The sequence below is a fragment of the Macaca mulatta genome, chromosome 1, assembly GCF_049350105.2.
Source record: "Macaca mulatta isolate MMU2019108-1 chromosome 1, T2T-MMU8v2.0, whole genome shotgun sequence".
NCBI classification, from domain to species: domain Eukaryota; kingdom Metazoa; phylum Chordata; class Mammalia; order Primates; family Cercopithecidae; genus Macaca; species Macaca mulatta.
This window is the reverse complement of record NC_133406.1, coordinates 239597782-239613397: the sequence shown is the minus strand read 5'-3', so window position 1 is coordinate 239613397 and position 15616 is coordinate 239597782. Positions and strand designations below refer to the sequence as shown.

Genomic DNA, 15616 nt, shown 5'->3' with positions numbered 1-15616 from the left:
GGGGTCAGGGATGAGAAGGCCGAGGAGGCCTGCGTGAGCTGGAACTGGCCTGGGCCCTCCTGGCCGTGCCTGCCTGGTGGTGCAGGATTCCTGGGGCTGATGACAGACGGGGTAGGGCTGGGGTTGGCAAGCCTCCTGCGGAGGCCTCACGAAGCTGCACTCTGTCCTTCCCCAGCCAGGCTGGCCCGGGAGTTGCCGGAGGGTCTGTGGATCTGCAGACTGCCGGCTGTTACCTTTGCTTCTCGGTTCCCACAGGGGTCATGGGTTCTGTGGCTCTCCAGTCAGGGACGCTGGCAGGGCCATGGGCATGAAATCCTGGAGGTGTGGCCTAGTATGGCCACAGTGGGGGATGGGGAAGAGAAAGGCCCCCTTTGTCAGCCACTGGGCTCTGAGCCAAGCTGACGCCCTCCCCCTGGTCAGGCCCCAAGCGTCCCCGGGGAGCCTCACACCGGTGAGTCTCCAGCCAACTCCAGAAACCCCCAGCCTGTCCGTAGCCAGAGGGGCTGGGAGTTGGACCCCCTGAAACCTTGGGCCCACCTGTCCCAGTGTCTGCCAGGAGTCTAATCCTGTCAGGGTATCATCTGGGTTGAGGCTGCAGCAGGCGCACCCAAGGTGAGGCCCTCTTACCAAAGATGGATACAAATAATTTATTTTAAAATGTACAAGGGCAGCTGGAGGTTTCTGCGGTTACCTTGCACTGGGGGGCTGCCCTGCCTCCACTCTCTCCCCACAGTCAGAGGGCAAGACTGGCATCCCCACCCAACGGTGGGGCCAGCCCTGAGGGGGACATGTCGGCATGAGTCGAAGCATGGCAAGGCCCCTTCCTTCTTGGCAAGGGGCTTCCCTGGCAGGCAAGTCACACTGTGTGTAGGTGGCAGGAGCGCTGACCAGCTTCTCTCCTGGGCGCTTCCTGTAGGAGCCTGGTTTTTTATTTTTGTTTTTGTTTTTTTCAATTTGAGATAGGGTCCCGCTGTTTCACCCAGGCTGGATGCAGTGGTGCAATCTTGGCTCACTACAACCTCCACCTCCTGGGTTCAAGCAATTCTCCTGCCTTAGCCTCCCGAGTAGCTAAGAGACGCCTGCCACAACACCCAGCTAATTTTTGTATTTTTAGTAGAGACAGGGTTTCACCACGTTGGCCAGGCTGGTGTTGAACTCCCGACCTCAAGTGATCCTCCCGCCTCAGCCTCCCAAAGTGCTGAGATGACAGGCATGAGCCACCGCGCCCGGTGAACCTGTGGTTCCCGGAGGCTTTGGGGACCCTCTTGTCCACCCCGTCAGGACCCAGCCTGCAGAGTGAGGGGTGGACAAGCTAAATGGAGCCTGGTCTTGGTGGGGCCCAGAAGGAGTCTTCAGAGACGCCAGGCTCCTTTTGCATCCTCAGGGATCGACTTCCAGTGGCTGCTGCGCCCTTGAGCCCCCCAGTGGGGGACCCACCCGTGGAGCTGGGTGAGGGCGGCTGACCTGTGCAAAGGCCGGTGGCCCTAGTTGTCAGTCAGAGGCCCGCGGGGGGAGGCGGCTGTGGTGGGGGCCGGGGGCCGGGGGGGCAGCGGCAGGCAGCGCAGGTTCCCAGTCTTGATCGCGCACTGCACCGGCCAGAGTGCCACGCAGAAGAGCACCAGCAGCAGGGCAGAGACCAGTGCCATGCGCCTCCAGTCCCTGCAGCGCATCCAGCAGCGGGCCAGGCGGCCCCGGCGGGGGGCAGGGTCCTGGGCGGGTGCGGGCGGCTCGGCAGGCTTGCTCAAACCCACGTCCACACATACAAAGCTGGGCTTGTGGCCAGGTGTGGTGGGCAGTGGTTGGCAGCACAGCTTGGTGCCCTCCAGCCACACGGGCTCCTCGCGCCGCAAATGCGCTGGCATCCGGGCCTGCAACTGGCGGCTGGTGCGCAGTGCGGGAGCTCCGGCAGGCGGCACGGTCGTGGGCTGCCTGCAGAAGGGGCAAGGTACAGCCTCACCGCCGGGGCGGCCCACAGGCTGAGCAGCCGCCAGCCGGGCCAGGCACTCCAGGCAGAAGACGTGGGTGCAGGAGAGCTCCTTGGGCGTCTTGAAGATGTTGTCATAGCCTGAGAAGCAGATGGAGCACTCCAGGGGGGAGGCCACCTTCTCCGAGCCAGGGGTGCCAGGGGACCTGGGGCTGCCAGCCGAGCTGGGGGACCTGGGCATCGAGGCTGTGGAGCTGCTCCGGCGATGGGGGGGCACGGCCGTGTGCCACACCTGCTGGCCGGACGACATGTCTCGGAGCTGTGGGACAGGGACCGTGCTGAGCAACCACAGGCCGCCCCTTTCTGGTGGTCTTTTACCTCCCCCTCCCCTCTCTTGCCCAGAGATCCCAGGGAAGGGCTCTGTTCCCTGTGCGCCACTCCAGAAAGTTCCTTCGGTGCCCCGGAGGTCATTCTGCCCCACGTGCAATCCTGCCCTCTCCGCCCCATCACACGGCTGCACCGGGTGAGCCTCCCACGGGACCCCAGGCCGGCTCCAGGAATGCAGGCCGTGTGCACGGGGGTCTCGCCGACTGCTCGGCAGACACCTCCTGTCGGCCCTGCCTCACCTGGCTGGCCGACAATATTCTGCCTGGGCAGAAATAATGGTGAGGATGACGATAGCCACAGTGGTCACTGTTTATGTCAGGGCTCTGCAAGGCTGGGCCCACGTCAGGGGACTCACAGTGTGGAAAAGGCTGCCCAGAGCATGGGTGACTCAGCCAGGGCCACCCCAAGGGAGCCAGCAGGCCCTGGACCCTGGAGGATATGGCTCTCAGGCAGGCCAGGGGCTCCAAGTCAAGTGAAGTGAGTTTGAATTCGGATCCCAGGATGGGTGCCTGGCTTGGGCGGTGCAGGCCCGATTTGCAGGCAGCTATATGAGGGTGGCGTGTGGGGGTCTCTGGGTCTGGGGACCGGGCTGAGCCCCGGGGGGCTTCGGGACGACAGGGACAGGGATCAGTGCCCAAGGAAGGTGAGTGTCAGGCACAACCTGGGGCCTGCAGGGCCAGCTTGTCTGGCTGCTGAGGGTCTGATGTGCACGGCGGAGGACTGGGACTTGGATAAGCCCAGCCATTCCCTCTGGGCCCACTGCCTGATGGTCAGGTGATGGTCAGGGCACCCTCAGCCGCCCACTGAGTGGGTGTTTCTTCTCCCTGACCCACTCCCACTTCATGGCAGGGGCCCTGGGGGACAGACACTGGGGGGACGCTGCTCTGCCCCTGGGTGTGGCTCAGGTGGGCATCTCAGCTGACCTGGGACCCGGCTCCACCTCCCGCCCCTCCCCTGCACCCAGGATCCCCTGCAGGGGTCCCAGCTGGAGGGAAGTGGGCAAGGGTGAGAGTGAGCCTCAAGGGCCTGGCTGTGCATCTCCTTGGGGCCCAGGAGGATGCCCCAGAAGTGACTCCTGGCACTGCCCTGGCCCGCCAATGACTTGCCAGTGAGTCCCAGACAGGCTGGCAGGATGACACAGGCCACTGTGACCATCTGAGTCACGCACCATCACGGTGAGGCCGTGAGTGCCCCAGGCACTGGGACCTGGGGACTGTGCTCTGTGGCTTGTGCACCCCACAGAACCGGTTCCTTGGCACCAGGCCCCACCCCTCCACGATGGTGCCCCACCCTGAGCCTGTGCAGGTGAGGGGTGAACACAGGCTGAGCTGGCCTTACCTGGTGGCCGGGGGTCAGCGGGTCCTGGGCATGGTCCTCCTCACTGGCCACGGCTGGGCTCCAAGGCCCTGGGCTGTCCTGCCCTGGCAGAGTTTGCTTCCTTGTCTCCGGGCCCAGCCCGGCCTGTGCTTCACCTGGCAGGTATCCCTCCTGGGGCCAATCACCAGTAGCTGTCCCGGTGGCACTGGTCTGGCAGGTGTGGCTTCTGCTGCGTCCAAGACAGGTGGGGACACAGGGAACGTGTGTGCCCTCGCCTGCGCAGAGCTCTGGTCTGAGGCAGGTGTGAGTTGCCGGGTGTGGGCTCCCAAGCAGGTCTATTTATACCCTGTGGGTCGTGCTGGCCCAGGGTGTGGCCACAAGCCTCAGGGATTGGCTGGCTTCATCCTCTCCTTGGCAGGCCAGGCAGCTGGAGGGCAGGGAGTGGGGTGAGGGTCGGAGCCAGGTGGGGGTCAGCACATTCGCTGCTGTCTGGGCGGGTCTGGGTTGGGGTGTGTGCTTGGACCAAGCCCTGTCTCCCTATAGCCCCAGGAGGCTGGAGCAACCGCTGGAAGCCGCTCCACCGGGTTCCAGGTCCCTGTGGCCCCCGAGCTCCTGGGTGGGCTCCCAGCAGGGCCCTCCCCTGAGCCCCCCACAACCTATGCCCAGCCTGCCCCTGCCCTTTGCTCATGGCTGCCTCACCTCACAGCCCATTCTTGCCACTTCCCTGCCCATACCCACCCATGTGCTCACCTGCCTCATCCACACACAAACGTAGTTGTTCTCACACATGGGCTGTGTGTCCACACGCTGTCACACACATGCCCCTCGTGTCCACACAACTCATCCCGTGTCCACATGCTCACACATGTGCCGTGTCCACATGATCTCACGCTGTGTCCAATCACACATGCCATGTCCACACGCTCTCACACGTGCTGTGTCCACACACTCCCGCACGTGCCATGTCCACACGTTCTCACACACATGCCATGTCGACGCTCACATATGCCATGTCCACATGCTCTCATGCGTCTACACGCTCTCACAGTTGCCGTGTCCACACTCTCTCACACACATGCCATGTACAGACACACATGCCATGTCCACATGCTCTCACACATGTGCCATGTCCAGACCCTCACACATGCTGTGTCCACATACTCTCACACACACGTCCACATGCTATCACACGTGCCATGTCCACTCACCACGCCATATCCACATGCTGTCACACACGTGCCGTGTCCACACGCTCACACTTGTGCCATGTCCAGATGCTCACATGCTGTGTCCACACGTTCTCACACATGTGCTGTCCACATTCACATGCCATGTTCAGATGCTCACACATGCTGTGTCCACACATGCTGTGTCCACACATTCACACACGTGCTGTGTCCACACGCTCTCGCACATGCCATGTTCACATGCTCTCACATGCCATGTCCAGATGCTCTCACATGCCATGTCCACACATTCACACACATGCTGTGTTCACATGCTCTCACACACATGCCGGGTCCACATGCCCCAACAGACTACAGAACTGGTCTGTGCAAAGACCAGGGCTGGAGCTGATGAGAGCCGGGGGGCTGGGATGGAGGGTGTGAGAGGCCCAGAGGAGCAGCCAGTGGCATGGGCTGCCCCCACCCCCCTGCACACTCTGCTGCTTGCCCGAGGGCCTGGTATAGAGCTGCACCCCCAGGCTGTCCAGCTGCTGGCTCCCCACCTCACTGAGGCGTCTCTCCCCCAGCCCAGTGGACCTCATGCAAGGGCAGGTCTGACCTGGGTGCCACAGCCCCATCCCCGCCGTGAGGCCTGGGCTGGACCTGAGCTGGGACCGCACACACCAGCCTGGGGGGTGTCACACTGGGTGGGGCTGGGAGTGAGGGGCCCACCCTAGTGGGAGAGCTGGCCAGGCCACCCCACAGGCTGCCCTCAGGCAACTCCCCCGCAGGTGCCCGCTGACCCCTCAGTGAGGACCCAGAGGCTCCCCCAGTGCTGCCGTGAGCATCCTGGAGCCCAAGGGATGCTGGGAAGTGGGAATCAAGACTGCAGAGGCCGGGCAATGCCCCGTGGAGGAGGAGGATGATGGGGCTTGGGCTCAGGAAGGGCGGGACCCCTGCCAGTTCCATGAGGACTCTCAGTGGGGGGCTGGGGGGCTCAGCAGGGGGTCGGAGCTCAGACAGGGAGGGGTGAATGCTCGGACAGTGGGGCGAGGGCTGGGGGTTCAGAGAGGGAGGAGTGGATGCTCAGAGTTGGGGAGGGATCGGAGCTCTGTGAGGGGTCCAGGGTGGCGGAGGCTATGGGGACTCCGTGTGGGGAGCCACTGCGAGGCCCAGCCCGGAAAGCGCTCACTGGAGGCTCCTGCTTCCTGAGGGCTGTGACTCGGGTCACATGCCGCCTCCAGGAAGCGCCCGGGCCCCTGAAGCTCTGGGAACGTCCTCCCGACAGCTCCTGGGAATATCTGGGCACTGAGGTCACTCTGGGCTCCCGGCTGACACTCGTGCTGGCGGCGAAGGTGAGGGAAGGCCGGAGGAATGTGTGGTCTCGGGGCCAGGCCAGGCCAGGCCTCCCCGTGTAGGAGAGGAGCCAGCAGCTCCACCTCTCCCAGCTCAGACCAGGCCGGGGTCGGGGTGCTGGGCTCTCGGGGGGCTCGGGATGGCAGCGGAGCAGCTTGGCTGGCCGTGTCCAGGGCATGGGGTGGGCCCGCCTGGTCCCCTCCATCGCAGCCAGTGGGCAGGCAGCTGGGTGAGCCTGTGGGCGTGTGTGTGATCACACGTGTGCATGCTTGAGGCCTGCATGCTGGCGTAAGTGCCCGACCCCTCACCTCCTTCACTTTCGGTCTCCTCACACCCTCTCAGGGACTCCTTCCCCTCCAGGCCCCTGGATTACAGGTCAGACCCAGCACTGCCAGGCCTTGGGATGCAGTGTGGCCGGCGTGGGGAGGGGCCTTTCGGGCCTGGGCTGCTCTGGGGCCCCCCCAGCCTCGCCCCACCCCACCCTGCCCCATGCTGGGCCATTGGCTCAAATGCAGCAGCTCTGTTGGTTCTGGGGCTGGACTTCTTTCCTAGGGGCCCAGATGTGCAGAGGGGAGGCTGGTGTCGGGGAGTAGGGCTCTGGGACGTGCTGGGCCAACCCTAGGCCCAGCCAGTAAGTCCCTCCCATACCTAGTGAGGAGGGTGCGTCCCTCGCTGCCACAGGTCCTGGCTGACCGCGTGCTGCCCACCAGGGGCCAATCACAAGTGCGCAGGTGGGGGACGCAGGGAGCCAGCTGAGGGGGATATACGGAGGTGGCAGGAGGACCCTGGGGTTTTGGTTTGGGCCACTGGGTGGGAGAGAGGAAGGGGACCCAGAATTGAGAGATGGGACCTGGGGGGCTACTCAGAGGGTGGGCTGGGACGGTGCCTGTGTCTGGCCCGGCCTCCAGAGCCTACCTGGCTGAACCTGCTGTCCGTGCCTGTTTCTGATTTTATCCTCCAAACCAGACGCCCAGCCTGGTGCAAATGCAGGAGTGGAGTTTCCAGCGGGGCGTGGACTCCTTCCCTCCACCCCGCTCCTCTCAGTCTGGCTCCTTCCCTCTACCCAGCTCTGGGTCCTCGGTCCGGCTCCTTCCCTCCACCCCACTCCTCTCGGTCCCGCTCCTTCCCTCCACCCCACTCTCGGTCCGGCTCCTTCCCTCCATCCCCACCTCCATCCCTGTCTCCTTCCCTCCACCCTGCTCCCCTAGGTCCCGCTCCTTCCCTTCACCTCGCTCTCCATCCGGCTCCTTCCTTCCACCCCGCTCTCAGTCCGGCTCCTTTCCTCCACCCCACTCTTGGTCTGTCTCCTTCCCTCCATCCCCACCTCCGTCCCTGTCTCCTTCCCTCCACCCCACTCCTCTCAGTCTGGCTCCTTCCCTTCACCCCGCTCTCCATCAGGTGAGGCTGCCAGTGCTGGGCTCAGAGTAGCCTTGGGCTGTCCAGTCTCTCCCTTTCTCCCTAGGACCAGGTGACCCCCCCAGCCCCAGGACACTTCTTGGGCCAGGGCCCAGGGCAGAGCCGATGCTCCCCCAGGTGCTCCCTGGCTGCAAACCTCAGGCTGGGGGTTTCAGGGACAGGGAGGCAGGTGTCTAAAGACACAGCCCTCCAGGCAGGGGACGTTTCTGCCTGGGTGGGGGCACAGTTACGAACAGGGGCAGCGCTCTGGCGTCCTGATGCCCAGGCCCTCTGCCCCTCAAGGCCTGTCCTGCCCCAGCTCAGCCCTCTCTGGCCAGGCCCACCACCGTCAGCAAACACGCCCCCACTGTTGCCCCTAATGGCCCCCGGCAGCCCTCCCGGGCCCGTGTCCACAGCCCCATGCAGCCCGGCCCGGCCCATGGAAACGCACGTCCGCACTCTGTCCCACCTCAGGTCCGAGCTGGGGGGTCGGGGGCCGCAGGTCCCACCTGCACAGGTTGTTTTCAGGGAATAGGCCTGTGGCAGAAAATGTGCGGGTGCGGGGGGTGGGGGCACCCTGTGCTCGTAGCTCTCAGGGCCCCAACCAGGCAGCAGGTGGGGGCTCAACTCTCCTCCACCCCCGTCCCGCCTCCTGGCCTCCAGCACACGGTGGTGAGTGCGTGGGCCAGCCTGGCGGGGGCTTTGCTCCCCGACCTGCACTTAGAGAACAGAGGATGCTACGGGAGAGGGCAGCTCGGAACGCTGACTTTATATCAGCACCAGCGCCCCCACGTTCCCGCTGGCCCAGGTCCGGGGACCATGGCGACACCCACAGGGGACTTCACAGAGGAGCGTGGGGCCCCGAAGGCCAGGCCGCCCCTCAGATGGGGGCCCGATGCTAAAGCAGACAGTGCATCTGAGACCACAGTGGAGCCCGAGCCTGGCGTGCAGGGGGCGGCCACAAACGCGCCTTTCTCCCAGGAACCCCAGAGGGACCCCGGGACTCAGACAGCGCCAGGGCCGCCTGGCAGGTCCAGCGAGGCGGTGACTTGTGGGGGTTAGATGTGGGCTGCCCCACATGGGCAGGGATCAGCCGGGCCCGGGGCCCAGGCAGGGGGTCCAGGCACGGGGTCCAGGCCCGGGGGCCCAGGGGGTCCGAGCGGGGCTGCAGAGCTCTGGAGGACTTTCCCGCACACGAATTTCTGCTTCGATACAGAAAGAGATGAAGAGGAAGCATCCTGCATCCCCGGAAATGGGTGGCCGTGTGCTTGGGGTCTCTGCCACACGGGAGGACGGCCCAGAGGCGCCCCAGTCTCAGGCAGCTGGTTCCCAGGCTGCGTCCTCCCCACTGGCCCGGCATCGGCTGCAATGGCACGAGGACAGGCCTCACTGTTCTCAGGGGTCTTGGTGCGGTGGTGCTGGAGGAGTCCTGCCCATCGTGGGCTCCGGAGGGCATCGCAGCAGAACCCCTGGCTTTTCTAGGCAGAGCGGTGCCTGCCCCGTAGATCACACCAGCTTTGGCTGCCTGAGCCAGGCCTGCATCTCGGCTGCAGGTGCTGGGGCCTCATCATGTTTCCTGGGGGGCCCAGACCCCCCAGGGCCTCGATCTGATGCTCTGAGGTCTCACGGATGCCTGCTCCTGGTCCCATAAAGCCGACCGCTGTGGTGTGAAGGAGCCTCAGGCGGCCCGGGACCCCTCGGTGTCTGTCGCTGGGAGACAGAGGGACTCAGAGCCAGGGCTGTGCCCAGGCCTGTCCCAGGCGCTGGGCGATGCCAACCCTTTGTGCCGGGCTCCCGCCAAGGGGTCAGCCTCCGGGTCCCTGCTGCCAAGCGCATGGCGTGGTCTCGGCCTCCAGGTCAGACGTTGCTGATACGGGCCTCCGCCGAGGAGAAGGCAGCGGGGTCCATGGCCCTGTCCAGGGGCCGCTCCCGCCTGACGTAGCGCGGCTTCCGTACTGAAATGGGTCAGAGACAGGCAGGGTCAGAGTGGGACCTGGACAGCAGGGACAGTGCAGGCCTCAGCCCCTACTGGAGGCTCTCGGGAGCGGGCATGGCACAGGCGCCCGGGGCTGTTTACGCTGACCAGATGGGAACCCAGATGCCCCCTGCCCCGAAGGTGCCCTCAGAGCTCAAAGGGCCGGCTTCCTCCTGCGCCGCTGCATCCTCTCGTTCACACCCTGGGCCCCGGGGCCGGGACGAGGGCCAGGCTATCCCTGAAGACAAAGATGTGGGTCACAGAGCACCATGTACCTCGGGGCGACAAGCAGGCCCCAGCCCCGAGACCTCAAATGTGACCCTATTTAGAAGGGGCTTTGCAAGGGATTAACGTCAGGGTCTCAGGCGTGATCGCCCAGGGTTCCTGGGGCAGGCCCTGAATCAATGGCCAGTGCCCACCTGAGAGGGAGGCGGAGAGAGAAGATGCAGAGGCGGGGGACACACCGTGGGACCGGGGGGGCAGAGACGGGCAACGCGGCCAGATGCCTGAGCGGGCAGGGGCTGGGGAGGCAGGCAGGGTCCTCCCCTGGAGCCTCGGGAAGCATGTGGCCTCGCCTGCCCCTTGGTTTTGGACTCTGAACTCTAGGACAGTCAGATTAAAGGTCTGCTGTTGAAGCTGGCAGGCCCGGGGCACTTGGGCACCCTGTGGTCTGCTGGGCCCTTGCGGACACAGCTGCTTTAGGGACGGGGCAGGATGGATGGAGAACTGTCTGTCCCCTAAGGCACTGTCACCTGCCCCCATGAGAGACCCCTGCACAGCGGACGGAGGCTGGGGGAGCCCTGCTCATGGCCTTAGAGCTTGTGGCTGTGGGCCAGTCACTCAGCCTCTGTGTCTGTGGCCCCGCCTATAAAACGGGTCCTAACCAGGCTGACCCTTGGGTCCACCGGACCCAGCGCCACTGAAGCGACGGCTGCTCAGGAGGGCCTGGCGGAGGCCGGCTGCGTCCGTCCTTGGGCGGAGCTGGACTTGAAGGAGGGGCAGGCACTGGGGGTCTGCCCTGTGGTGGGTCCTCCTTTCCTGCAGACCCCACGTCTCAGGAACAGGAAAGGGCATGGAAGTCCTGGGGATCAAAGGGGGCGGACAGGGTGTGTTGGCCAGATCTGGCTGAGATCCGGAGCAGGGGGTGCCAGCCAAATCCGGCCCTGGCCCAGCCTCGTGGGTCTCTCTGGGGACCTGGGCAGGGGCGGCCGAGATCCAGAGCCAGGCAAACCCGTTTGTTTGGGGACACACCCACGAGCACCCTGGGTCTGGCCTAGAGATGGGAAACCCCACGGGAAGATGCTGCTGTTACCTGAGGACTGTGGCGGGGGGATCATTGCAGCCTTGAAAAGGAGAGAAAGGCAGAGTGAGGACTTGGGATGGCCCGGCACAGACACACGCGGCCGGGGACGCTCAGCCCAGATGACACGGGTTACTTACGGCTTCGCCAGGCTGCAGGGCTGGGGCTGTGGGGAAGAAAGCAGACAGTCATCCTGGAGCCGAGGAGCTGCCTCAGCATCAGCCCAGTGCGGAGTCCGCGGAGCAGCAGAGGCCCCCGGGGCTGTGGGGTCAGGCTGGTCTCACCCCACCTCTCCCCGCGGTGCCACATTCCTCCAGGGAACTCAGGGGTGCGGGGGCCTCCCTAGCACCCCAGGCGAGTCCCCTGTCCCCAGACCCACCTTCCCGCCTCAGCAGAGGGGACGAGTCACCCTCATGAGAAGCGCTTCCCTAGGCTCCAGGGTCCCAGGGGAAGGGCTGCCCTCCCACCCTCCCAGGAGGAGCCCCAGGGCCATGGGCTTCTGCCTCCATGGTGCCCCCACGGTGGCAGTGCCGTGGCATCGTGGTCAACCTGGCTTCTCCTTGTCCCGTGGCCACCAGGGCTGACCAAGCCCTGAGCCCTGCCCTGCTCCGAGGATGCCCACAGGCAGAGACGCTGAGCAGGCCGGGGCCTCTCGGTGCCTGGCTGTGCAGCAGCCCCTGGCAGCGGGCTCCTGACTGGAGGCTGAGCCCTGGGACCCCAAGAGAGGTTGAGAGGGGTGGACGGGGTCTCACAGCAGCCAGGTGGGGCTGCCCAGAGACCTGGGAGGAGGCCCCAGCTCGGCTATGACAGTCTGGCCAAGTGCTCACCTCGGGGTCCGATCTGCCGGCTGGACCATCTGCCTGGCAGGGACCCCGCAAGGGCCGGCCTGGACAATGAGGGCACCATGGACCCTGCTCAGAACTCGCCCCCACCTGAAGCCACCACAGGCACCACAAGGTCTCTCAGTGGGAGGGGTCAGTGCCCAGGCCTGGGGTGACCATGGGTACAGCATGGTGTAGCCTGGGGTGTGGGCCCTGCACCAGCCTGGCCGGCCCTGACCCCAGGAGAGGGGAGGGAGGGGCCGTGGCTGCCAGAGGAGTCCCGGCAAGTCCAAGCTGCCGAGAGCCACCTGGCCCCGCTCCACTCGCCCCTCGTCATGCCCTGAGGGCCCCGGGAGCCGCCTCTGCCGGAAGAGGGTTCCAGCGGAGGCTCTGGGCACGAGGAAGGCCCCTTGGTGCTTCGACCATCAAATCCACACACAGCCGTTTCCAGGAAGTGACGGCTCTTCTCACGGGACCCAAAAGCCACGTGGCAGACCCTGGGGCATCCCATCCCCACAGCTGGGTCCCGCCTGCCTGTGGTCTCCTGTGGGGCACGCGCTGGTCCAGGAGATACCTTTGCTTCTTCTGTAGAAGACCCTGGGGAGTTTACTGGAGCGCTTGAGGTAGAAGAACCCAGCTACAGAGAGGATGAGTCCGGAGCTGATGAAGAAGGTGCCCAGGAAGAGGGAGGCAGCCACGCGCGGAGCCCCTGCAGACAGACACCGCTGAGCGGGCAGGAAGGACGGCGGCCCTGGCTTCTTGCCTCCTCGCCTGGCCCCCAGAGCCACCAGCGCACGGCAGACTCTGCTCCCTGAACACGCCTGAGTCTCACGGACCGGCTGTGGGTGCCGAGGGCTCTGCACTTGGCCTTGGGTCATCCCTGCAGGCTCAGCCATGCCTGGACATCTGGCTGCAGGGTCTGGGAAAGTGACCACCTGCCCCGGCCTCGGCTTCTCGCAGGAGCTCAGATGTTGGGAGCGTTACAGGATCTGGCCCTGGCCAGGCTCTGCAGAAACGCCTCTCCGATTCCAGTTGCCCCTGAAAGCCGGGGGACCAGGGGATTCTCAGCCTTGTTCCTTCCTCGGGAGTCAGCACAGGCCCTGGGGCCTCCACACAGGGCAGAGGCTCAAGCTGGCAGCAGGTGCTCCTGCTCCCCACTCACCTCCACCTGCCTGGGCCAGGACCTCCCCACTCACCTCCACCTGCCTGGGCCAGGACCTCCCCACTCACCTCCACCTGCCTGGGCCAGGACCTCCCCACTCACCTCCACCTGCCTGGGCCAGGACAGGCCGGGGCTGCTGGCCTGGGGCTCAGGAAAGTTGGCGATGGCTGCTGGGTGTGCTCTGAGATGCTGGGGGGGGACTTCCCAACCCGGAGACACAGGCGTGTTTGCCATGCTTGGGGGCCTTGCTCCTTCCGACCCCAGCACAGAGCCACAGGAGGCCAGGAGCCCATCTAGGCCAACCCTACCCTAAAGCACGCCACTCAGGTCAGCAATGGACCCAGGCCAGCTCAGGGCCCGGGTCTCATGCTCTAAAGACATGAGGGTTTTGCCGTCTCAGAACACAGCCCTCAGCCCCGGCCCCAGGTCCAGCACGTCCTTCTCTGCTGAAGGATGAGGGTCTGCAAGCCACACCCACATCTCAGGTGGGTTCAGAGGCCCAGGAGACGAGTCCGTCTGGGAGACGGGCCCTGTGTCCTCCTGAGGATCAGGTGTTGGTGGCCCCAGGCCCAGGCAGTGTGGCAGCTATTCCTGTCCAGCCTGCTTGTCTGCGTCTCCTGGGGCCACAAACCCTGGAAGAGTTGCTAGGCATGGTTAGCAGAGACCTCAGAGCACCTGCTCCTCCTGGTTCCTGGGACTGTGACCGCAGGCTGGAGTGGGTTTGGGGCGAGGCAGAGGCAGGACCAAGCTGTGAGCGTGCCCCTGAGACTGTGTGTGGTGTGGCCGTGTGAGCCTGAGAGCATGTGGTGTGTCCATGAGCCGTGAGCGTGAACCTGAGCGTGTGTGGTGTGGCCGTGAGCCGTGAGTGTGAACCTGAGAGTGTGCGGTGTGGCTGTGAGTCATGAGTGTGAGCCTGAGAGCATGTGGTGTGGCCGTGAGTGTGAACCTGAGAGCATGTGGTGTGTCCATGAGCTGTGAGTGTGAACCTGAGCGTGTGTGGTGCGGCCGTGTGAACCTGAGAGGGTGCGGTGTGGCCGTGAGCTGTGAGTGTGAACCTGAGCGTGTGTGGTGCGGCCGTGAGCCATGAGTGTGAACCTGAGAGCGTGTGGTGTGGCCGTGTGAACCTGAGAGGGTGCCGTGTGGCCGTGAGCTGTGAGTGTGAACCTGAGAGCGTGTGGCTGTGAGCCGCGTGACCCCGAGAGGGTGCGGTGTGGCTGTGATGGCTTCCCCTAACTACGGCCCTTTGGAGATGTGGTGGAGCCCTGGTGACGTTCCCACATCCCCACCCACTTCAGCTGACCCCAAGTTGCAGGGGCTGCCGCACTCTCCTCTGGTCCTGTTTTGCAGACCCTGAGCCTGCTGTGGCCGCGTCAGTGGTCAGGGTCTGCACTGGCTCTGACAGCCCCAGTCCCCAGGACACTGGCAGAGGTGGCCATGGCCTGCTGAGACTTACCGGGATGTGGTCGCCCGGGGGTCCCTGAGCTTCTGTTCATGGGGAATGGCGCACCCCGGCCAGCGACTGTAGGAGAGCAGAGCCGTGGGAAGCCTGTGAGCATGCAGCCCACAGGGACACCCACAAGCACCCTGAGGGGATCTCAGGCCGGAAATACGAAGGCAAGGGGCTGAGGGGGTGGAGCAGCCCTCACCACAGAGCTGTCCCAAATGGGCCAGAGGACTCGAGAAGAGGGGGTCCTGCGGCTGTTCCCCCAGTGGACAGTGGCTCTGGGGCAAGGTGGGGACACAGACAGCAACTCCCACAGTTTCTCCCACAGCTGGAGCTGTGAGAAGGAAGCCGGGGCAGCCGGGCAGACCTACAGCTTCTACACTCGGAGCCATTGTAGGCTGGGAGGGTTCCGTTCCCGCAGCGGACACAGCTGGCGCTCCCGTCCGCATTCCAGTGCCTGTAGCAGCCTGTGTGGGGCAGAGAACAGGCATGTCAGCCAACGCGAAATCCACACCAGCTCGGTCTCTCGGGAATGATTCTCTGGTAACTTCCACTCCGGACACTAACACGAACGTGTTCTGGAGGGTGGGCGGGCGGTAGACAAGGACACCCCCAGGGAGCGTGGTAGGGCCCTGAGCACTCCACACTGTGCGCTCCACACAGAGCACCCTGGCCCTGAGCACTCCACACTGCGCGCTCCAGAAAGTGGTAGGCGGCAGCATCCAGAATTAACAGGCCTGTGGCGGGGGCTTGTGCTCTGAAGGACTGGAGGCTGGGCCCAGCTTCCACCACCCAGCCCTCGCCCCACAGACTCTTCAAGAACCCCCACTGCAACGCCTGCCCCATGGCCTCCCCCAGGACCCCCCACGGCCTCCCCCAGGACCCCCCACAACCTCCCCAGGACCCCCCCACGGCCTCCCCAGGACCCCCACCTGCAATGCCTGGAGCCGCTGCCTCGAATGCCGTGTTCCCTCTAGCGGCCCAGGCAGGACGGGCCCACCCCCAGCAGCACAGCCTCCTGCCCCAAGCTGATCCTGACCCTCAGTCTGTCTGTCACCTCCACACCCTGGCGCCCTCCCCGGGGTCTCTCCTGGGGGATCCTGCAAAACCAAGCCTCATTCCCACCCCAGGCCGATGCTGCCCCGAAGCCTCATTTCTGCCCACCGGCCAGGGTGCCTTTAAGGACAGGACTTGACTCTTACCCCTCGACTTTCTAAGTATCTCCAACACTTAGCCCAGAGCTGAGCAGACACACGCTGGATGCTGACTACAGTGCTGATGCTGGTGTGGGCCATGGGTGGACCACACGCCTCGACCCTTCCTCACAGACTGACCTGAATACGAACAGGCCGTGGCGACACGGTGGCCC

The 15616-nt window shown here is 64.9% G+C and overlaps 2 protein-coding genes across 3 annotated transcripts in view; both read right to left on the bottom strand.

Moving 5' to 3' along the window:
• Nucleotides 1-633: 633 nt before the first annotated feature.
• On the bottom strand, nucleotides 634-7132 carry RNF223 (ring finger protein 223). 2 transcript variants are annotated; one of them, XM_077981780.1, is made up of 4 exons: nucleotides 7066-7131; nucleotides 6799-6902; nucleotides 3650-6385; nucleotides 634-2243 (listed from the first exon to the last, which is right to left on the bottom strand). In XM_077981780.1, exon 4 carries the CDS (start codon nucleotides 2232-2234, stop codon nucleotides 1485-1487), a length of 750 nt encoding a protein of 249 aa, XP_077837906.1. In that variant the 5' UTR covers nucleotides 2235-2243; nucleotides 3650-6385; nucleotides 6799-6902; nucleotides 7066-7131; the 3' UTR covers nucleotides 634-1484. The 2 variants fall into 2 exon arrangements, with proteins under 2 accessions (XP_077837906.1, XP_002801685.1); XM_002801639.4 differs by lacking the exon at nucleotides 6799-6902 and having other exon boundaries at nucleotides 3650-4055; nucleotides 7066-7132.
• A 2125-nt stretch (nucleotides 7133-9257) lies between these two features.
• C1H1orf159 (chromosome 1 C1orf159 homolog) overlaps nucleotides 9258-15616 on the bottom strand; it is a 29723-nt gene continuing 23364 nt past the window's right edge. The window contains 7 exon segments of the mRNA XM_077981664.1: nucleotides 9258-9500; nucleotides 10405-10629; nucleotides 10632-10863; nucleotides 10961-10986; nucleotides 12216-12350; nucleotides 14257-14322; nucleotides 14619-14714. Coding sequence (XP_077837790.1) covers nucleotides 9403-9500; nucleotides 10405-10629; nucleotides 10632-10863; nucleotides 10961-10986; nucleotides 12216-12350; nucleotides 14257-14322; nucleotides 14619-14714 — 878 coding nt within the window. The 3' untranslated portion in view covers nucleotides 9258-9402.